General features: G+C 35.5%; 3 protein-coding genes across 7 annotated transcripts; all 3 read left to right on the forward strand.

Moving 5' to 3' along the window:
* The first annotated feature begins 6539 nt into the window (after window positions 1–6539).
* Window positions 6540–13018, forward strand: LOC111291062 (spermidine copper dependent amine oxidase 2). Of its 3 annotated transcripts, none has more exons than XM_022882613.2 (12): window positions 6540–7141; window positions 7721–7830; window positions 7977–8282; window positions 8608–8720; window positions 8828–9158; window positions 9247–9462; window positions 9567–9803; window positions 10112–10297; window positions 10384–10524; window positions 11464–11732; window positions 12066–12147; window positions 12666–13018. In XM_022882613.2, exons 1-12 carry the CDS (start codon window positions 6883–6885, stop codon window positions 12798–12800), a joined length of 2385 nt encoding a protein of 794 aa, XP_022738348.1. In that variant the 5' UTR covers window positions 6540–6882; the 3' UTR covers window positions 12801–13018. The 3 variants fall into 3 exon arrangements, with proteins under 3 accessions (XP_022738348.1, XP_089624810.1, XP_022738349.1); XM_089768684.1 differs by lacking the exon at window positions 6540–7141 and adding an exon at window positions 7151–7177; XM_022882614.2 differs by lacking the exon at window positions 6540–7141 and adding an exon at window positions 7602–7622.
* A 522-nt stretch (window positions 13019–13540) lies between these two features.
* LOC111289834 (putative ribosome biogenesis protein RLP24) lies at window positions 13541–15458 on the forward strand. Of its 3 annotated transcripts, XM_089768685.1 has the most exons (6): window positions 13606–13690; window positions 13901–13951; window positions 14088–14183; window positions 14649–14762; window positions 14865–15001; window positions 15085–15458. In XM_089768685.1, the coding sequence occupies exons 3-6, from the start codon at window positions 14103–14105 to the stop codon at window positions 15257–15259; spliced, it is 507 nt and encodes a 168-aa protein (XP_089624811.1). In that variant the 5' UTR covers window positions 13606–13690; window positions 13901–13951; window positions 14088–14102; the 3' UTR covers window positions 15260–15458. The 3 variants fall into 3 exon arrangements, with proteins under 3 accessions (XP_022736913.1, XP_089624811.1, XP_022736915.1); XM_022881178.2 differs by lacking the exon at window positions 13901–13951 and having other exon boundaries at window positions 13541–13690; XM_022881180.2 differs by lacking the exons at window positions 13606–13690; window positions 13901–13951; window positions 14088–14183 and adding an exon at window positions 14514–14573.
* Window positions 15459–16519: 1061 nt separating this feature from the next.
* On the forward strand, window positions 16520–20634 carry LOC111291229 (uncharacterized). Its single transcript, XM_022882869.2, has 2 exons — window positions 16520–18653; window positions 20052–20634. Exon 1 carries the CDS (start codon window positions 16807–16809, stop codon window positions 18631–18633), a length of 1827 nt encoding a protein of 608 aa, XP_022738604.1. The 5' UTR covers window positions 16520–16806; the 3' UTR covers window positions 18634–18653; window positions 20052–20634.
* The last annotated feature ends 2226 nt before the right edge of the window (window positions 20635–22860 follow it).

The raw sequence follows: 22860 nt of genomic DNA on the forward strand, positions 1-22860 counted from the left end.
TGAATGCTCAGGTTTCGGAGTCAAGCGAATTTGGAGCTTAAGTCTCGACCCGTGACAAGTGATATCAGAGCCAGCCTTAAACCGTTCGATCCACACCAAGCACCTCGAGGGAGGTAGGCAGGGTGGTCGGCCTCCGTGACGAGGGCGTCACGAGGTTGGGTATGGAAGAATGTCACGGACCTAAGGGGGAGTCCTGAATCCCACATCGAACATAATAGGAAGGTCACTGGGATATAAAAGGGTTCACACCATCTCCGCCTTATGAGGAGTCTTTTGTAGGACAAAATTGTGAGGCCAGAGGGGCCAAAACGGAAAATACCTCACAAGGGTGTGAACCGTGGCTGATTTGGAACGCCGAAAGGGTGAATGCCCTGGTCTCAGAGCCGCGTGGGTTCGGAGCTTAAGTCTCGACCTGTGACAAGTGGTATCAGAGCCAGCCCTAAACCGTTCGATCCACGCCAAGCATCTCGAGAGAGATAGGCAGGGTGGCCGGCCTCCGTGACGAGGGCGTCACGAGGTTGGATGCAAGAGAATATCACGGACCTAAGGGAGAGTCCTGAATCCCACATCGAACATAATAGGAAGGTCACTGGGGTATAAAAAGGTTCACACCATCTTCGCCTTATGAGGCACCTTTTGTAGGATAAAACCGTGAGGCCAGAGGGGCCAGAGCGGATAATACCTCACAAGGGTGTGAACCGTGGCGGTCAGGCTGATTCAAGATATCGAAAGGGTGAATGCCCGAGTCTCGGAGCCGTGCAGGTTCGGAGCTTAAGTCTCGACCCGTGACAAGTGGTATTAGAGCCAGTCCTATACCGTTCGATCCACACCGAGCACATCGAGGTAGGTAGGCAGGGTGGCCAGCCTCCGTGACGAGGACGTCACGAGGTTGGGTGCCGAAGAATGTCACGAATCTAAGAAAGAGTCCTGAATCTCACATCGAACATAATAGAAAGGTCACTGAGATATAAAAGGGTTTACACAATCTTCGTCTTGTGAGGCACCTTTTGTAGGACAAAACCGTGAGGTCATGAGAGGCCAGAGCGGACAATACCTCACAAGGGTGTGAACCGTGGCAAGAAGACTAATCTGAAACACCGGAAGGGTGAATGCCCGGGTCTCGGAGCCGCGCGGGTTCGGAGCTTAAGTCTCGACCCGTGACACAAGTTCTATTTTTTGCTCATTTTCACCATTTGTGACTCTTTCTTATGAAACTTTTATCGATGTTGAAACATCACATTCAACAGTAACCTGTGTAGTCTTCTCATTTTTCTCAAGATCTACTATAATTTTTTTTATGAAAGATTATATCTCTGTTTTTTACTATCTTTCTCTTTATTGGATCCCGTACTGTGTAGCTAAATTTTTCATTACCATATTTTACAAACACACACTATTTGACTTTACTATTAAGCTTTGACCTCTGATATTTAGGCACATATATGAATGCTTTATACTCAAAAATTTTTAAGTGAAAGTATGAAGTATCTTTTTCTATCTACACTCTTTTTAGAATGTCAAAGCCCAAAAGAATTGATGGTGATTTGTTAAGCAATTAACAAATTATGTTGATTGCTTCACTTTAGAACGACTTTGATAATTTTGCCATCCTCAATATGCATTTGACTTTTTTTACATTGGTGCAATTCATCCTTTCAGCTACACCATTATGTCGTAGTGTTTCAGATTCTATTATCTCATGTTTGATCCCATGCTTAGAACAATACTCTTCAAAGTCTTTGAATGCGTATTCCTCACCATTATCAGTCTGAATACACTTTAAGGGTAGCTCTATCATCCTTTCCATCATGACATAAAATTTTTGAAAGTATTATAATACCTGACTTTTGTTTTTCAATATATACACCTAAATCTTATGTGAAATATTATCAATAAAAGTAATAAAATACCTGTTAACAACTAATGACTTAACCTCAATAGGATCACATACGTCAAAATAAATCAATTCCAATCTGTTTTCTTTTCTCTAAAAACTCTTAAGAAAAGAAACTTTATGATACTTGTCAAACGAACTATGATCACACGAATTAAAAGACATACCTTTGGTCAAGAGAATGAGAGACTGTCTTACTAAAACTTGTAATCCCTTTTCACTCATGTGTGCTAACCTATTGTGCTATAAGTTTGCTGAAGCATCATCCTCAACAACATTTATCTGGTTACCATTCAATTGTATCAATGTCTTATACATTATGTAGCATAATTTTTCTCTTGTAATTATCATAGATCCTTTAAGAAGCTTTCATTACTTATTTTTTTTTATCAATTATCATATCCTTCTTTATCAAAGATATTAATAGCAAGTATGTTTATTCTCATATTTGAAATATGTTTGACATCCCTTAAAGTTAACATGTAGCTCGTACCCGTACTAGTTTATACAACAATATCACCAATATCAACAATCTGTGACATAGTATTATTTTTCATTTTAGAACAACCATAGTATTTTACTTTTTAAGTTATAAACAACTTTATCTTAAAAATATGATGATATGCCACTCTTGTGTCAGCTATCCACTCAATGTCAGGATCACTGATATGATTACGATTATCATGTGTACAAATAAAAAAAATTAAATCACCATCTGAATTCATTATTGTAACATTGTCATCATCTGAACTTTTACTTTTTTCATCTTTTCGCTCTTACTTCAAGATTTTACAATATCATTTTATATGACCCGTTTTATCACAATGAAAACACTTCACTTATTTTTTAACTTAGCTTTATGTTTAGACTTATTATGATCTTTTGAGTTTTAACTTTTGTTGATATTTTTACCCTTATTTTTTATGATCAGAGTTTGATTCTCAAGGTCTAAATCTTTTTTTCTTGCTTCTTCATTAAGCATAATGTCATTTACCATATTCAATGTCACATTGTAATCAGGAGTTGAATTAAGAACAGTCACAACTAGAGTATTCTAGCTATCTGGCAATGAACCAAAAAAAAAATAATGCTTTCACTTCATCATTTATTTTAAGCTCTACAGTAGTAATCTGATTAAATATATTTTAAAAATTACTAAAATGCTTTGTAATCGATCGTCTATCTCTGTACTGTAAAGTTGTAAGCTTTTTAACAAACATAACTTTATTCAAACATGTTTTTCTCTTATATAATGTTGCCAATTTTTTTTCAAACAGTGTGGGTATCTATCTCCTATGCTACATGATGGAATATGTTGATATCAACTTATTTTTTGATTGTAGCCAATGTTTTTTTACTTAACTTTTTTCAGCTTTCATCTTTTATATTTGTTGGTTTAGTCTAATCATCCAATATTGACTCATACAAATCTTTATAGTATAAATAATCTTTCATCACAGGCTTTCAAATTGAATAATTTGATGCTAACAATTTTATAATGAAACTTGTATCACATTCTATGATCTCAAATAAAATTTACTTCTGTTTTGGGCTGCTTCTGTATTAATGTTTTAAAATAACCCTTGCTCTGATACCACTTGTTGGGCTTGAAGTAATAAACATAACAATGTAGAAGCAATATATCGCAATAAACTCATAGTAATAAACAACAATCAATAATCAACAACGCAAGAAAAATAAAGCACACTAAAATTTACGTAAAAAATCTTTTAGTGTAAATGAAAAAAAATCATGGACTACTAAAAAAAACTCTACTATCAAATAATGGATATATGTTATTCTCTAACTGAAACTAGAGTTAATCAACAACTAGAGAGATAATTAGAGAAATCTCACCAAATAGGTGACTCAACAAATACACATTAGATTTGTTTCTAGAGAGTTTCAAACCCGATCTTCACCGTTCAAAATATAAAACTTTGAATCATAAACCTGTTGACAAAATTTTAGCTCAATTGGACCATGAATCGACTTTTGTTTAACCAACTCTCTTTTCTTTCTTTTCTCTCTATTTTTTAACTTCTTTTTCCCCTTTTCTTTTCTTGGTTTGCGACTCCACCTTATTTTTCACCTTAAAACAACCCCTATCTATTTTTATTAAGTAGCTAAGACTTTATGTAAAAAGAAAGACTAAAGCTTATGGCATTTGATTAGTTCAAAACCAATTACATGGGATTGGACTCCACTTTCCTAACAAGTGTTGCTTTTGATAATATAAACCAGGAATTAAGTGAGAGTGGGGGGTTAAGTAGAGATATGTTTAAAAAGTAAATATTAGAACAATTGTACATGTTTTTTGTAGTAGTTTATTGCTTCTTGGATAATGAACATAATACTTATATATAAAAAAAATCATATTGTTTATATAATGAAATAAATTGTTTGATTTTAGTTTGTCACAAATTATTTTATATATTTTATTGTTTTAGATATATGTTAAAAAAATAGTTAAATATTTTGATTATTATAGAAATATTGTCTTAGGTTCAATTAATCATATCATATATTATATTATATTACATGATACATAGTTACTAGATAAGATTTATTGATGTGGATATTTGTATGGATAGCTTTTTTTTGGCATGTAAAAAAATTTCTAAAATTTCACTTTATAATGACACATAAGATGTTTTCCAATTTTAGACTATTTATAAAAAAAATTAAAAATTATTTAGTTATACAAAACTTTTAAAATTTAAATGGAAGACAGATTCATATATATGATAAAAATTTATAATATTAGCTATAATGAACTCCCTATTATTTTTCACTATAAGTGTTATTCCAATTTTAGCTATATCTTTTATAGGAAAATCTTAATTTAAAAATTTAAGTACTAGTTTCACATTATCAACATTTATTTCGGTAAATTTAAATTTAAAACAATTAAATTGATAAAATTATCTGTTTAGAATAAAAAGTAAATTATAATATAAATTTGAAAAATTAAAATTTAATCTTATTTAATTCATATTTCATTAGATATTTAGTTTAGGGCTTAGGATTTAAGACTTAAGGCTTAGTTTGTTATTGTTTCATTTCTTATTGTTTCATTACCTATGTAGATATATCTTTTTCTTTTTATTTTAAATCTTAAAATTAGATTTTTTACCTTCATAAATTTTTTTATATTCAGTTATATTTTAAACATTTTAAAATTTAAAAAGGTAAATATCCCTTATTATATTTTTTAAATTCAAAATATATTTATCAATTTAAAAATTATCTACACACTTAATTATCATACAATATATCAATAAATGATAAGTGTTACACCATTAATTTTTTTTATTTTACAACTTTTTTTTTGAAAAAAAATATGTTACTTTTATAATTTTATTCTTATAAAAAATTAAAACTTATTTCAGTTCAGTTTTCCTTTAAAACTTTTTTACTAACTTTTTCTTTCATATTTTGTTCAGGATTGAGACACAGTGAGTTGGGATATAATTGAATTTGATAAACAAATGTGGGCATTTGTTTCATGTAGTTTTATAATGTGTTTTTATGGGTTTTATGTTTTTATCATTTATTATCTATAATAAAATAAAATATAAAAAAATAAAATAATAATAATAATGATACATATAAATATAAAAGACATAAAAACAAAAAAAAAAGTTACTTTTTTATTTTCTTCTTTTGTTTTAAATATTTTTACAAAAAATTCTAATGTACAATAAATTGAAAAATCATATATTTAATTAAATGATTAATAAAAAATATAACACTCATATCATACCATGAAAAATTAATAAAAAGTACATCGCAACTTAAGAAATATTATATTTATCTATATTTTAATTTTATTATATTATATTTAATGTGATAGTGTCCCATTCAGAAATGGGTTGACTTGTTAGGAATTAGTATAATTATTCAAATTATTATTTAAAATTGTCAAGTATTGAAATCTTACCATTAAAATTAAAAATTTAATATTTTCTAAATTAGATAAATAGACCAATAATTAATACAACTATAGTTGAAAAAAAAGGGACAAATAGCATAACTCTATAAGTCAATATTTGGCTATTTAACAAGGAAATCAAACCAAATTTCTCACTCCCTTTCGAAAAAAAAAAAAACGTAAAACATAAAGTTGCAATATTGTGTTTAATTTCCGATTAATTAGTCAACTTGATCGTTTCATTAGTTTTCCGCAAAAAAATTTATTATATTCTTGATTCTCATTATCATCAGACTACAGACATAAAAAAGGAAGAAGATGGGCCGTAAATGATATATGAGAGAAATTAAAAGTCCTTATAACGAAATATGGGAAAGTTGTATGGCCTTATCAGGCTAATATCAGAAAATACTTTTGGTCCTCATCAGTGTATCACCCCCACTTATCTACATTATCGGTCCATCTTATTATAAGCCCCCGAATCATAAAATAAAAAATAAAATAAAATAAAGAACCATCACCCCCTCCAAACCATATCCATCATCCATTTTTTTTTTTCTTTTCTCTCTTAATTTTAACTTTATCCAAAAACAAAAAATGAAAAAAAAAAGAAAGGGAGCTTGATCGAGTAAGATGGATGCACGTGGTAGCCCGTACTTTCAAGTAGCCTTTATATTTTATATATAAAGCCCCTCCCTTCCCCTTTCTCCATCTCTCTCACACTATACCATCAGTCTTTTTCTTTTGTTTTCTTTCTCTCTCACATATTTTTTCCTCCCATGAATAAAGACACCTTTGTCATTACAATTACAGTTTATTGACATTCTACCGTAACGAATCTGTGATCGAAAGTTTGTTATTTCTGCTTCATTTTTCTGTTTAGTTGTTCTTGAAGATTCTTGAAGGTTCTTTATTTCAAGGGAGAAAGTAGAGAGGAGAGAGAAAGAGACCGAGAAAGCTTTGCTGTATGTCAGTAGAGAAAGCTTTGCTGTATGTCAGTAGATTGTATTGAGTCTTACTACGGTGGATTTGGCGAGCTTGCGAACCCTTTACAATGGCCTCAGCTAAGAAAAAAGCGACGCTTCTTTCTTCTTCCCCCTCTTCCCCTTCTTCATGTTGCGAACCCGACTCGGTTGTTTCCGCCGCGCCTGCCTCTGCCTCCGCCTCCTCCTCCGCATCCAATGTGCTGCAGGAGTGGTCCGTTGCCTCTACGGATCGCGGCAACGATCAACGGGCTACCAAAGCTGCCTTGGCGTCATTGATTCGCCCCGTTGATTCTCTTCCTGAAACTTCCACAGCCGCCTCCACCAAAGGCATCTCTCTCTTTCTTTTATGGATATGAGAAATGTGTTAGTCTCTCGGATGATCTTCATTTTAGATCGTGGCGGTTTTACATGTTATTAAGATTTTCTTTTTCGATTATTTCATGTTTTTTCGGATTTTTTATTTACTGCATGATCTCGTTTCCCGTGGATTAATCATCCATGGATATCATGAACTAAAGTCTGGATAACGATTTAAAAAAAAAAATTAACTATGGTTTTAGTTTGTATCAAATGTATATGTATTTCTATTATTTATTTATTTTATAGTTATTCTGAAAGAATATGGGAGTTTAAGATTTCTGTGAGAGAGGGCGACCAGTTTGACCTTTTATCTTTATTTACTCTGCTTCTTGCTGACTAATTTCTTTTAACTTATGTTTTTCTTATAAAAAAAAAAAGAAAATCAAAAATCAAAATGAAAAACTTGAATAATTTTATGTTTACTACGACGTGTTTGAGAGTTATGCAGGTATTTGGGTATTTTGCACTTTATTTCTTCAATTGCTTATGTGGACATCGATTTTTTTCCTTTTTGTATTCAATAAGGTTGCTTCGTTCATCGTGCAGGGATCCAAATTTTGACAAGGGCTCAAACCAGCCATCCTTTGGACCCTTTATCTGCTGCCGAGATCTCTGTAGCAGTTGCTACGGTCAGGGCTGCTGGAGCCACTCCTGAGGTTGCCAATTTCTTTATAATGCCTTTCTTGTTGTCCTCCATTAAATCGTATTCAAATCATTGGGTTTAAGGATTTTTTTTTTTAATGTTTGTACGTTGTTTAAAATGTTGAGCTAAGTAATATATATTTTTTTATTTTCTTTTCAGCTAAGAGATAGTATGCGCTTTGTCGAAGTGGTTCTTTTGGAGCCAGACAAGCATGTTGTTGCTTTGGCAGATGCGTATTTCTTCCCACCTTTCCAACCCTCATTACTTCCCAGGACCAAAGGTGGCCCAGTGATCCCTACCAAGCTCCCTCCGAGGCGAGCTAGACTGGTTGTCTATAACAAAAAATCCAATGAAACAAGTATATGGATTGTCGAGTTATCAGAAGTACATGCAGTAACTCGAGGAGGACATCACAGGGGAAAAGTAATATCATCACAAGTTATTCCTGATGTTCAGCCTCCTATGGTAAATCTGTCTCCTTGCATGACATTTGTGCTTTATGTTTTTCCAATTGTTAGATTTTAGACTTATTCCACTTAAGTGCTATGTTGCTTAGACTCGTTATATTCCATGAAGTACCCAATTTACGTGTGTATGGAGGTCCAACCCTCCAAATATATAGAAAAACTTTAGCATAACTTGAATGTACCCATGTGGGATACATATCCATAATCCTAAGCCCCCAGTCCGACTAACATAGGTTTAGTGGAACTTATTGGAGAGAGAATTATATTTTTAGCAAAAGCATTACCATTTCACATTTTATTACTCACTTTTGAACTCCTTCCAGGATGCTATGGAATATGCTGAATGTGAAGCTGCTGTAAAAGGCTTTTCTCCATTCCGAGAGGCAATGAAGAAGAGGGGTATTGAGGACATGGAGCTTGTGATGGTTGATCCTTGGTTGGTTAAATCTGCATCTCATTAGTGTATAAAATGATTGCCTAAGTTTTTAATTTGTGTCCTGCTCTTGTACTTAATACTTTTGGGTTTACTTACATTTTCAACAGGTGTGTTGGTTATCATAGTGATGCTGATTCTCCTAGCCGCAGACTTGCAAAACCACTTATATTCTGTAGAACCGAGAGTGACTGTCCCATGGAAAATGGCTATGCTCGCCCAGTTGAGGGAATTTATGTACTTGTTGATATGCAAAAGATGAAGGTGATTGAGTTTGAAGACCGTAAGTTTGTTCCCTTACCTCCAGCTGATCCTTTGAGGAATTATACTCCGGGAGAAACAAGAGGTGGTGTTGATCGAAGTGATGTGAAACCCTTACAGATTGTTCAGCCTGAAGGTCGAAGCTTTCGTGTTAATGGGTGCTTTGTAGAGTGGCAGAAGGTAGGTGTGCAGTTGTTCAATTGGTTATATTTCTTGCTAAATTCAGAAACTCATATGAATGTTCTCCTTGTTTGGCTATTGCTGACAGTGGAATTTCCGTATCGGTTTCACCCCAAAGGAGGGTTTGGTTATATACTCTGTTGCATATGTTGATGGTAGTCGAGGTAGGAGGCCTGTTGCTCATAGGTTGAGTTTTGTGGAGATGGTTGTGCCATATGGGGATCCAAATGATCCACATTACCGAAAAAATGCTTTTGATGCTGGGGAAGATGGCCTTGGAAAAAATGCACATTCTCTCAAGAAGGTTTGATTATTATTCTGCCTACTCTTTATACTATAATTTTCGCAGTATACAGTACTCTTTTTCCTAATGAAGTTAAAATGTTCAAAACGAAATTGCTGTTACAGGGATGTGATTGTTTGGGGTATATCAAATACTTCCATGCTCACTTTACAAATTTCACTGGAGGTGTTGAAACGATTGAAAATTGTGTCTGTTTGCATGAAGAGGATCACGGAATTTTATGGAAGCATCAAGATTGGAGAACAGGTTTGGCTGAAGTTCGAAGGTCTAGGCGGCTAACAGTGTCTTTCATATGCACTGTTGCTAACTACGAGTATGGATTTTACTGGCACTTTTATCAGGCAAGTCTAATTCTAGTTCCACATATGCTAAATTGTGTTGCCAAAGATGCAAATGTCTACTAGATCATTTTAAAACTGAATGATAAAGGGTTTCTGTTGGAAAGGTTTATAGAAGTCTTAAGGGGCATTTAAGGAATTTGTATAATGAATCTTGTCTGTGTTCTGCTTTAATGAGTTGTTCACATCTCTTTCCTCTTCAACCCTAGTGAAAAAACTGCAATCAATATTCTTTTGGGAACTTTTATGTTGGTTGAACTTTGTTTGCTCCGTAAAGATTTTCTTAGAATTTTTGTTATTGGTCACTACAGGATGGAAATATTGAAGCTGAAGTTAAGCTTACAGGAATTCTTAGCTTAGGAGCATTGCAGCCTGGAGAATCTCGAAAATATGGTACAATGATTGCCCCAGGTTTATATGCACCGGTTCATCAACACTTCTTTGTTGCTCGTATGGACATGGCTGTTGATTGCAAACCTGGTGAAGCTTTCAATCAGGTATGTTGCTTTGAATTTTGAGGTTATTATTTGCTTCCTAAAATTTTTCGCTACACTCTATAACATAGTTTCTACTATATTCCTAGGTTGTTGAGGTTAATGCTAAAGTTGAGGAACCTGGGGAAAATAATGTTCACAATAATGCATTCCATGCGGAAGAGACCCTGCTTGAAACTGAACTGGAAGCTATGCGTGACTGTAATCCCTTAACAGCTCGCCATTGGATTGTAAGGACAACTTATCTTTGGTGTTGAATTGCTTGTATGTGTTGCTTGTTTGGGCTTAGCTGTTCTATTCCTAGTATGCCTTGGATTTCCTTGTTATCAGTGATGAATTTCTAATCATCTTTGATTTTCTATATAGGTTTTTTTACTGCATAGAAATAGTAATATTTTATGTTCTCCAGAATATTTTAGCGAGTGACTTTTATTTCTCCTTTCTGACAAAGTGTCTAGTTTTCTTTTGTTACTACTACTTTCTGATAATAACATGATCTCTCTCCTGTCACTCTGTGTTTTTATTCTGTTTCCATGAGTTGGTTCCCTATAATAGTATTATTGTAGAATATCCCTTCTATCATCTGATTTTCTAACTCTTTGGTCATTTTTTAATCCAGTGCAATTTTGGTTTCAAAGAATATCCCGTATATTTTTTTTTAGTCCTCAGCCAATTTTCAAAGATTATATTCTAGCTTATAGCTGTCAATTCTGTCATTTTAAGTTTTAACATGTATTTAATTTTATTGGCACCACCATCTGCTTATAGCTTCAGCTGAGGTGCATCCTGCGTGTTGTTTTTAGTGTTGATTGTACTTAGAACATATTTAATGTTGGACAAAGTATTCTGATGGCAAAGCAAACAATGCATGATCTCAACATAGAAATGAGATCTTCTTATATTGGGGGTTTTGACCCCTTTACCAGAAAAAGTAGTAGTGAGATATGCATTGTCACATTGATTGATCTTCTTAGAGAAAATATTTTTAATTGTTAATCATTTGTGAGTTGTGAGTTTCATTATCTTGATAAAAGTAAGATGTGTTGGTATACCTAGTATTGTAATGCCGGAAGCTTAATCATGCCTATCCTTTTATCTTATAAATTAAAAATTTATGTTCATGTGCTCAATTTTTATTGTGAATGCATATGCTGTATAACATATTCCAGGTGAGGAATACGAGAACAGTAAACAGGACTGGTCAGTTGACTGGCTACAAGCTTGTACCTGGCTCGAACTGTCTACCGCTAGCTGGTTCTGAGGCCAAGTTTTTAAGAAGAGCTGCTTTCTTGAAGCATAACCTTTGGGTTACTCAATATGCTCCTAATGAGATGTTTCCTGGAGGAGAGTTTCCAAATCAAAATCCACGTGTTGGTGAAGGATTGGCTACATGGGTTAAGCAAGATCGTGTTCTAGAGGAAACTGATATAGTTCTCTGGTTGGTTGAATTGGTCTTTCTTTTCCATTTATAACTTTATTAAAGCATCAATTTTTAAACACTTTATGCTTCACAGTTGATTGCAAATAAAGCACTGATGCTATCTCAAGCAAACTTTATGTTTTTATAATTGTACTTCTCAAGTTGATGATGAAGAACAAACCATTGTCCTTTTCCTTAAAAATCTTCTTTATGGTCGGCCTGGGAATACTTTTGGTCTTGTCCTTGGAGAATGGTTGTAGTCTTGAATGCTTTTCAAAATTTTCCAGCATATTACACTATATTTTTTGTGATCTGTTTTACTTGGACTGACCATTCTGACACATACTGCAGGTATGTTTTTGGAATCACCCATGTCCCTCGATTGGAAGACTGGCCTGTTATGCCAGTGGAGCGCATTGGTTTCAAGCTGATGGTAACCATCTAGTTGATTTGAGGTTTCAGTCCTGTATTAGAATTGCTTTAGCAATCTCATTGCTTTGTGAACCAGGCGCTTTGATCAAACGGTTCACCAACCTGCTTTAGGTGTTAGATTCCATTAAAGTTTCGGGGTTTGATCCTCAACACTTGCAAATTTTTCTTCCCCGATTCCCCTTAGGCCTTGGCCTCCTTTGTTTAAAAAAAAAAAAAATCTCATGGCTTTGTTCTTGCTTATGACAACTGGCAGTGTTAGTTTATAAGGTTTTAGGTAGGGCTTCCTTCCCCCTAGCAATTAGGGAATAATGTTGTCACCTTGTAAAACTAGTATTTTGGAACTAAAATCATTTTCCACTTCAACACCAAAATTTACCCTTTTATTGTTTTAACTTTTATCAACTAAAATTGCTCGGAAATTTTGGTGATCATTTTAGCTTGGTTTTGTTGTTACTCGTTACTGGGATTTTTTGAGTGAGATTGCTGAGCAGGTCTTAACTGTTTGTTGTGTGGTTGCAGCCGCATGGATTCTTTAACTGCTCACCGGCTGTAGATGTCCCACCTAATGCGTGCGAATTGGATAGTAAAGACAATGATATCAAAGAAAATGTGGTGCCCAAGTCTAATGAGAATGGTCTGCTGGCAAAACTATGATGAGATCTCTGGTTATGCAATACAAACAGTACTGACATTCCATCTAGTTTTACCAATTACCTTCCCTGATGTAGAATTTCATATAAGTCGAATACTAAAAACAAGTCTTGTTTTTAAGTGTTTGTACAATGTTTCAACCCTTGGAAGAATGTTGTTCTTACTTTTGTTATGTTATTATACCATCATTTGGGAAATAAAATTTGTTTATTGTAACATCAGCATCAGTTGTCTTATGGTCAGACTAAGATCCGTCAGATCATTAAATAAAGAGGAGCATGGCAGAAACTGGAAACCAAATGCAACTGTGGCTGGCCGGCCTTGAAAGCTGGGAGGTTCTTTAGGAATTAATGAATTATATATCTATTTCTAAGTTTTAAATTCTAAGTAGTGAATACCACTTTGTGAGAAAATGCTCTCGGGTTTTTATAGAGGTTGGATGTGAATGTGATGTCTTCTTCATCTTATTCATCTCACTTTTCATTTTCTTTTTTGATTATTTTGTGTCTGGCATCGTGCTGTTGGGATCCCTTTCGGCTTTTTGCACTGCTAAAGTTGGAAGGCTAGCACGTTCGTGCATACTGTGAAGTAGGAAGTGTCGGGAAGCCAAAAGGACAGAGTAGTGAAAAACTGCAACTGAACAAAAAAAAAAGCGTTTAAATTTGGGCTTTAGATAATAATGATAAAAAAAATGGAAACTTGAAAGATCTATTAGGCCCAGCCCAAATATTTTGCCCTAAACTGTAACTAATATTATTATGTTATTATTTATTTTGTGTGCTCCTGCCTACATTCTCATCTCCGAAAAACGCCCCTCCGCAACACTTCCCGCATTGTTCCTCTTCCTCTTCTTCTCTGATTTCAGCCTCAGATCAAAACTTCAATAGCCAAAGGTCAGACTTACCTCTCTCTCTCTCTCTCTCTCTCTTTCTCTTGTTCTATTCCTCTTTTTCAACTCCTATCTTTCTCTCTTTTCCTTTTAGGGTTTTGTTTGCATACTGAAGAAGGTTATAATTTACATTTTGCATATTATAATTTTGATTCACTTGGATAATATAAATATCTTGAATTTCGTGATTGGAAAATTTCTGTCGCAATGATAGGCCCTACGGAATAGACTTGAATTGAATAAACCAAAGTGTCATCTTGATCTGGTGTGTGGGTTATACTTGATTCTCTTCTATATGCTATTTTCAACTTAATAATTTTAACTTTTTAGATTGCTACACGTTTTAGCTATTGCTCTTTATGACATGATTTCAAATGTTGACATTGTTGTTTTATGTACAGAAATTTGGGAATAAGATGAGATTAGAGAAGTGCTGGTTTTGTTCCTCCACCATTTATCCGGGCCATGGTATTCAATTTGTTCGCAATGATGCCAAGGTACGAGTTTCTGTCCGACTTTTACAATTCCATTTATTTTCTATTCAAATTTTACATAGCTTTATATGCTCTTTAAATTTTTTTTTGTGCTATTAAGTTCTTAAGATCTTATCCGTATTGTTTTATAATGCTACACATTTAGTTTTTTGCTATGGAGTCAACCTTTGATTGATTTGTCGACTGGGACAAATTGCCTTCTTGTCTTTTTCTCACCAGTTATAGTTACTAATGTTGCTGCACTTCTTTGCATGTGCTATATGTCTGTACCCTAAGTTTTGATATGCTACTATATATGTGTATGCTTGGTACTATCAAGATATATGCAGTGTTCAGCAAAATTTAGCAGTGTTAACGTCATGCCAGATTAAAGGCATCAATTAATCATTAATGGTACCGTGTTCCCTACTCTGTGTTGTTCTTGCTGTTTGGAGTGCTTCTAGTTTCTGATGGTCCTACCATTTGCAGATTTTCCGATTCTGTAGATCTAAATGCCACAAGAACTTCAAGATGAAGAGGAATCCCCGTAAAGTGAAATGGACCAAGGCCTATAGGCGTTTGCATGGAAAGGACATGACACAGGTAATAGGCCTAAGGCATCAATTATGGTACTTCTTGTTGCGTTAGTACAATGCTTAAACCTGAACAACTGTATGATATTTTTTCTTTTCTTTTTTTCCTCAGGATTCAACATTTGAGTTTGAGAGAAAGCGTAATAGGCCAGAGAGATATGATAGAAACATTGCAGAGAATACTCTTAAGGCCATTAAAAAGATTGATAAAATCAGATCAGACAGGGCATACGACCACATCAAAAACAGGTTGGTTTGCTTTCATTACAGGTTAAAAGTTATTGTGAGATGCTGCTTTGTACATGGCTTACTCATACTTGTATCTTTGGCAGGCTTAAGACAGGCAAAATCCAAAGGCAGAAACAAGCAAGAAAACAATTGGAGCAGGACATCCACTTGGTCAAAGCTCCGCTTGCTCTTGCGCAAGACTCATCTCTTCACCTTCCAAAAATCACAGTCAATGTCTCCCAAACATGGACGGAAGAGAATCAGCCCATGGAAGAGTGAATTTGGTTGTGTTCTTCCTCCGCTTGCTATTTGTCCATCAGAACGTTGTGCTTGCAACTCCTCACTATAAGTATTAAAGAGTTTTCTGTTGTGTGGAAGCAAACATTTTCCAGAATTTTGAATAGCATATTTAAATGTTATTGTTCTCTCTTTTTCTCTCTCGTCCAGTTTCTAATAATAGAAACACATTAACAGTAAATTGTTATGTTTGTTTTACCCTTTTAAATGTGGTGTTACATGCTTCCAACTAAATATTTGACCTTTGTAGTATGAATGTATGACTTGGATATCTGGACTTCTGTCTTTCTCCAATGCAAGTGTTTATCTGGAGTGTGGGTTTTGGAGTTGGGTGTGGTGGGGTTTTGATTTTTGCACTCCTATTTCCCCCCTGCATTGGTAGTGGCCTTAGAAAGTAGAAACAATAGATTTTTGGGTCACGAACCATGTGTTATTATTGGCAGATGTTGTGTCTTTGACCATTCGCCAGGTGTTAATGGCCGGAAGCGAGTGAGTGTTTTGACGTTGACTCGATTGGTAGGGGCAAATATTAGTAGGTTGCGGCCATTGAAGCCAAAGGAAAGGATAGACAATTGACTACGCATGTGCTGTTAGCAGCCTAACCCTTGCCATGCGTTGAATGTACTCGTACTATGCTTTGAGGGGTTTAATTTGAATTATTAATGAGGTGGAAAAAGAGGTGGTGAAATGGAGGAACGGTGTAATTGATACCTACTAAATTTTTAGTAAGATGCCAAATTTCAGGGTTGAACGGTTATTGCCTTCTCCTTTTTTCGTCAGTGAAGTTTGAGTTAAACTGAGGGGCTGACACTTGACTTGAGAGGGCCGCATGTCTACCATATTTTTTATTATAATTTTGTAATTATTTAATCATAATAAGAAATTTATATAAATAATGCGAAATTGAAAACCGATGACTGGAAGTCTGGAACGGCCCATGTTCTCCCGGCAAGCTATGCTATGCTTCTCTTTTTTAGTACTTCTACCAGGGTGATAATAGCTTGAAATAAAGAAAAGGTTGTTTGAAATTTAAATATTAAATATATTCTTTTAACTGACTATATGAATTAAATTTAAATTTTTTAAAAATATTTTTCAAGCACCCTAATTCTACTTTATGTGGGCCAAAAGTAAAGAAAATTCTGAAAAAAAATTGGCACTTGATTTTCATTGCTTTGTTTCCCAATTAATTAATTAAATAAATATAATAAGCTAACCCAGACACCAAATGAAAACATTCCATTTCACTTGAGTATCGAGTTTTTATTTCCAACCTCCCCCAGTCGGCCGCATGCGAATATCATTAAAAATTATTGAATAACAAGCACAATTAGTGGTAAGAAAAAAGAATCCCAAACCGAACCTTCCATCCTCAATCTCTGACCCGTACCAAAATTCTTGTCTAAACTTGAGTTTCAGTTCAAGTTTCCACTAGACAGCAGTTGTAGTTGCAGACTGGTGGATCTTTATTCCTCTTCCTAACTCATCTTTTCAACTATTAATAACAATAATACAAAATTTATCATAAAATGGCTGCTACGCCAACTGCAGCTCCACAACAAGAAAAAACCCTCCAACAACAACTCTCCCTCCCAATCATCTTAGCCGACCGACTCATCAAATCCGCTCAAGAAGCCCAGTCTTCCAGATTCGAATGCGCCGAGCTCGCCAAACAAGTCGACCGTCTCTCCCAGATGCTCCGCTCCTTCGTCCGTCTCTCCACCACCGCCAACTCCACAGTCTACGATCGTCCCGTCCGCCGTATCGCCTCCGACATCACTAAAACCCTTGAGCGTGCCCTCTCCCTCACTCGCAAGTGCCGTCACAGTGGTCCCCTCCGCCACCTCTTCTCCATAACAACCACCACGGATTTCCGCAAAGTTTCGAATCTTCTCGAATCTTCCATCGGCGACACGCGTTGGCTGCTTTCCCTTTTCGACTCGGACGGAACCAATCTTTCCCTTCCTCCTATCGCCAGCAACGACCCCATTCTCGCTTGGGTTTGGTCTTACATATCAACAATCCACATGGGCCCATTAAAAGATCGAGCCGATGCCGCTAACGAACTCGCTTCCCTAGCCAAAGATAACGACCGCAACAAAAAAATGATCGTTGAAGAAGGCGGGGTTTTACCGCTACTCAAATTGTTAAAAGAAGGAGCTTCCCCTGAAGCGCAAATCGCGGCGGCTAATGCGCTTTACAATATCGCAACTGATGAAGAAAGAGTTAGACTAATCACGGACGTAATGGGAATCCCTATAATTGTAGGGGTTTTAGGAGAAGCTCAAATGAAAGTTCAAATAGTGGTCGCGAATTTAGTGGCGAGAATGGCGGAGATGGATTCGGTTGCGAGGGAAGAGTTTGTAAGAGAAAATGTTACGAGAAAGTTAGTCTCTTTGTTGTCTATGGATTTAGCTTTGGAAGTGGTCAAGCCTCAAACTGGGAAAGCTAGTATTCATTCCATTGTTCAAATGAATAAGGAGATGACTGATAAGTTCTCCAGGCATCCCAAATTGTTGTCGATCCCGGCCCACACCTCCTCGTTTTTGGATGGGAGTACTAGAGGTAGGAAAGAGAGGGAAGCGGAGAGTCCTGAGCTGAAGCTTATGTTGCAAGTTAATTGTGCAGAGGCTTTGTGGAAGTTGTCCAAAGGGAGTTTATCCACCAGTAGGAAAATTACAGAGACAAGAGGGTTACTTTGTTTGGCAAAAATTATAGAGAAAGAGAAAGGGGAGTTGCAATTTAATTGTTTGATGACAGTTATGGAGATTACAACAGTTGCGGAGTCTAATGCTGATCTTAGGCGTGCAGCTTTCAAGACTAATTCACCTGCTGCAAATGCAGTTTTGGATCAGCTTTTGAGAGTAATTCAGGAAGAAACTAGTCCAACTCTGCAGATTCCGGCTATTAGGTCAATTGGGTGTTTGGCTCGAACTTTTCCTGCAAGAGAAACAAGAATAATTGGTCCTTTGGTCAATAAGCTTAGTAATAGTAATGTGGAAGTAGCTATGGAAGCTGCTAATGCACTGGGGAAGTTTGCTTCTCCAGATAATTTCAATGGTTCAGAGCATTCAAAGGCAATTATTGACTTTGGTGGGGTCCCACCTTTGATGAGATTGCTGCGTATTAATGATCAAGTTCAAGTAGATGGACTTGTCTTGCTATGTTATTTGGCATTGAATGCTGGCAACAGCAAGGCCCTTGAACAAGCACGGGCATTGAATGCTCTTGAAGGGGCTGCTCGTTCTGTGGTAGTTCTGTATACCGATTTGAGAGATTTGTTGGCTAAAGCTATACATCATCTGACCCTTTACCAAGCTGGAGGCCTTCCCCACAGGCAGTCTTTTGCACCGTAAGCTGCTTTGATGATTCAAATGTACGTCTTCTCTTTGATTATAGCACAGATGAACATACTGACACTTGGGAGAGATGTTGGGGATTAGAAAAGATTTATGAGGGGTCATTCACGAAATGGATTGATCATCTTAATGATATTGTTGATATGTCTCAAAAAAAAAATGAATGTATGTATGGAAAGCATATCTATATTAATTGCACAAAAGTTAAAAAAATTTTCTCAGCAAAAGCAATTTAACGTCACAAGTTTATTTCTCTAGTGTTACATGTTTTTGCGCACTCTCTTAAAAATGTGTCTTCCACTAATAAGAGAGGATCTATCTTAGTTAGACTATTGTTCTCTGTTATCTACAAACTTTTTAAGGGCCAATGGTAAGTAATTTCGAACTATTTTCTGTTCTTTAATCATTGATCTGATCATGCTATTCAGTCAGCCGGCTATAAATGTTTGCATCCTTGAGGCAAATTTACTGTCTGCTTTCTTTTGCAAGAGATCATATCACAATGTTATGAAGTTTTTTTATTCTTTGTCATGGTTTTCCTGTTATAAATTAGTGTGGTTCTTGGTTGCATTGATTGTAGTCGTGCCTAAGGACATAGTTCTTTTTTCCTGCTTTTCTTTCTTCAGTATGTGGACTTTCTGCAGTTATTGCATTATTTGCTTACCTTTATCCATTTCTTTTCCCCTCTTTCTTATGGAAAAAGGAACCTTAGTTTATCATGATTAAGTCTTTTTTCTCGGTAACCGTCTTAGAATATTCTTCATTTTGAGATTGCATGAAAAGATGTCATAGAAGAGATAATGAAGGTTAAGAGAATAAGATAAGATCATAATACTCTTATAGATCAGAGAAAGTTCCAGCATGTACAACGTCACAATTTGAAACATATTCAAAGATGAGCAATATTCATTTTCTTTAGTCATTCATTCATTGGGGAGCCATAATTAACCTCCTCTTCAGAAACGTCTGTAGAAATTGTATGACACTGAAGTGTGATCTTCAGCATTTTGTATTTTTCTTCACCGTGCAAATGAGGTCTTCAAAATCAGAAACACTCACGAAGCATCAAAATTGGTTGACTTTTTACTCATCCAGTCTTTGGTTCATTCATGGACTCTACAGAGGTTGTGAGTGATGTTGCAACTTGCATTGAAATTCTTTATAGATCTTTTCAAAATGTTTCCTTTCTTTGATGGGGAAATTGATGGAGAGGACATTCAGCAAGAGATGAATGAATTGGAGAAGTTCATTGGAAGTCCATTAATTATGGAGTATGGCCTGAGGTTTTTTTTTTTTTTGCCCAGTGGCTTGAGGATGAAATGATCAATTCTTTTGAGCCTAACCTGTTAAATTTTCAGAGTAATTGTAAATTATAGGGGAGTAAATCAACTAAAGCACTGTTGAAGCTTTGTCAGATTTAAAAAGGAGCACTCCTGATTTTCAAAGTAAGAAGCGATGGAATTCAACCATTCTTTTTGGCATCATGTATCGTGAAGATAGAGCAATTTGCAATGGTGGAGGCTTTTAGACAATTGATCTACCCAATCTGGCTTTTCTAGGAACAACTTAATCAGGGCGAGTATGCCTTTTGAATTGCTGTTGAAGCCACTTCATAGCTGGCTATCATTCAAGGCAGAGTGTTACGATTCATGCAGGCAATACAGCTATGACGGTGAATTCTGTTCAGGTATGTTTCTTCACTGCACTTATAGTATTCAAAAGCAAATGCATAGTAGTGTTTGCTGCAATGACACTTTCTTATTGTATTTTTTTATCATTTATTGAAAGTTTTCCCAGCATTTTGAATGCTTATTCTGAAAGACTTGTGCTGCTTAGGTTGCCGTGGCTTGTAAAAGTACAAAGAGATGTATTGGGTTGTTCCGAGGACTTTCCATATTTGCAACTATTATTATTATTATTAAATAAATGCATAAAGTAGAATAAGATTTTTCCCCCAGTCCTTGAAGGAAGCCTGTATCTGATTCTGTCATACAAGTTTTAGTATAATATTTGCTTTGAGGAAATGTTTGTGTGTGAAAGTGAAACCGTGAATACAACCTAGCTGTCTCTTAGTTATTTTGTGAAAACGTTGATAGCTGAAGATTCTGTCATACAAGTTGTAGTCATTTGTTGCTTTCCAGATCATCCAATCCAACAATGTAAAAGCTGTAGTAGTACAAAATGTGGCATATGCTTTTCTTTGTCTGAGGGGCTAGGATGAGATGTATAACAACCACTTATGCTCATGGTGGTGCCCATGTTAATGCCTGGTTCTTTCCTTGCACTCGCCACTGGGCAATGAATTGAATAATGCCAAATTGGCCGATTCTATTCACCTTTCCTTCCCTTCCACTCGCCACATGCATGTTTATTGACTTGAGTCTTCTCCACAAACTACATCTTTTGATTTTGTCCTTCTGATCACTAGCAAAGCCACAAAAAGAACATCTTAAAAATGTTGCGCTACCAAATACAAATAGTTACTCAAAGCGGTCGAGTCTCCTAAACATAATTAGACCTTCCACCACCCAAAATTCAACTTTTACCTAGAACACTGCGGCAGCGATGATCGCACGGACTTTAGAGTCAGACCATTAAAGGTCCACTGCAGGGTGTGGTCCCATTGTGATAAACCCAACAAGCTGAAGTTTTTGAGTCGAACCATGGTGGTTTCAGTGGGCTACCTTATGATTTATTGGATGTGGTCTCGTGGAAAGTCTTGATTCATTTGTGCCGAAATGCAAAGAAATCGAGTCCCAGTCCACTCATAAAGGAAATGATACTTCCCCTGATAGCACCCTTGGGTTTCGTGGAATTTGGATTTCGGCTTGTCTTCTTTACCGATTCTAGGATTGCGATTTGTGAGGTGTGTTACTTTCAAACTTCCTTGACAACAGACCACGGTCATAGGAAGTTCCTTTTCTATATTTTAACAATGAGTGTGGTAATTAATTATCTCCAACAGCTTTAACTGGGTCCAAGTTGCCAAGCAGTTCTTTGAATTTATCTCATCAAAACAATAGAGATCCTTGGTTTCAGTCTTTGAGAAAAGACGCAAGAACTTGGAAGACGTAAAATTACCCTGTAAAAGCTAACTGGACACTTTATTTATTTATTTTTGTTAAACATAAATAAGGTGTGGTGAATTGGCAGATATATCCATTATGGGCAGACGCAAGAGGGCCCGAATGTAGTTTTATACTACTAAAGACGATTAATTTCAGAATCACAATCGCTAATATTGAGTTGTGTTTATATACAGCTTGAGTATGTTTCAAACTCTATAATTCAGACTTGAGAGGCTGCCTTGCTTTGTTAATTTTACATCAAGAGTTATGCTAGCCTAGCTACTCTCTGTTTATAGCTATATTTATCACCTGCCATTCCCACAGAAGAGACACACAAATTTGATTTTGGAATTAGTTTTCGGTTACAAGCAAGGGAATGAGAAGATTGTTATATAAAATAATATGGAAATTTGAGTTGAACCAAACTTTGTTGAACAAACGGGGTTGGAGAGCGATGCGTTATTCATCTTAATGCTAAACAGACAATTCATGAAATATGTTCTCACAAGTCTGTTGGTTTTAAATCACCGACGGGGCAGCTGATAGAGACATGAAATGAAAGCACCTTTTTCATGCTTGTCATTAATTAGGTAACTTTATCTTTGATGAGAAGCGAGCTACAACAAATTAGCTTTAACCCCAAGAAATTAAGCACCTAAATGTTCATTTATTATGTAATTTAAGGCTCCCCCCTTCCTTCCCCTTTCATGTTAATATTATGTTTATGATAATCGTTACTGTTAAAGCAAACACTGCAATTAATCCCATGAAGAAGCTTATTCGCTATAGTATACTTGTAGTCGTTATAATTTGCTGGCTCTTAATCACTTCCAGATTTAAGGATATTAATTTGTAATATGCTCTGATGAAAGTCAATAGCTGATTTAAATGCCTTTTCGAGATTGTGATAATTTCTCCATTAACCTTAACAATTTCTAGCTTATTTACCTTTCAATTTCAGTTTAGTCTCAAATAAATTTTAATTATTATGGTAGAATATCTCGTCCCATTGAAAATTATATTTGACTTTTTTTAAAGTAAATTTATTATTTGACTTTTTGTCTTTTTTTTTCGCTTCTGTTGATGGAAAAAAATGAAGCATCTGGCTGGCTAGCTAACTATATGCAGTATTTATGTTTCTTTTAGTTATTAATTT

The sequence above is a fragment of the Durio zibethinus genome, chromosome 11, assembly GCF_047325235.1.
Source record: "Durio zibethinus cultivar Kanyao isolate XHJ-2024 chromosome 11, ASM4732523v1, whole genome shotgun sequence".
In the NCBI taxonomy this organism is placed as follows: domain Eukaryota; kingdom Viridiplantae; phylum Streptophyta; class Magnoliopsida; order Malvales; family Malvaceae; genus Durio; species Durio zibethinus.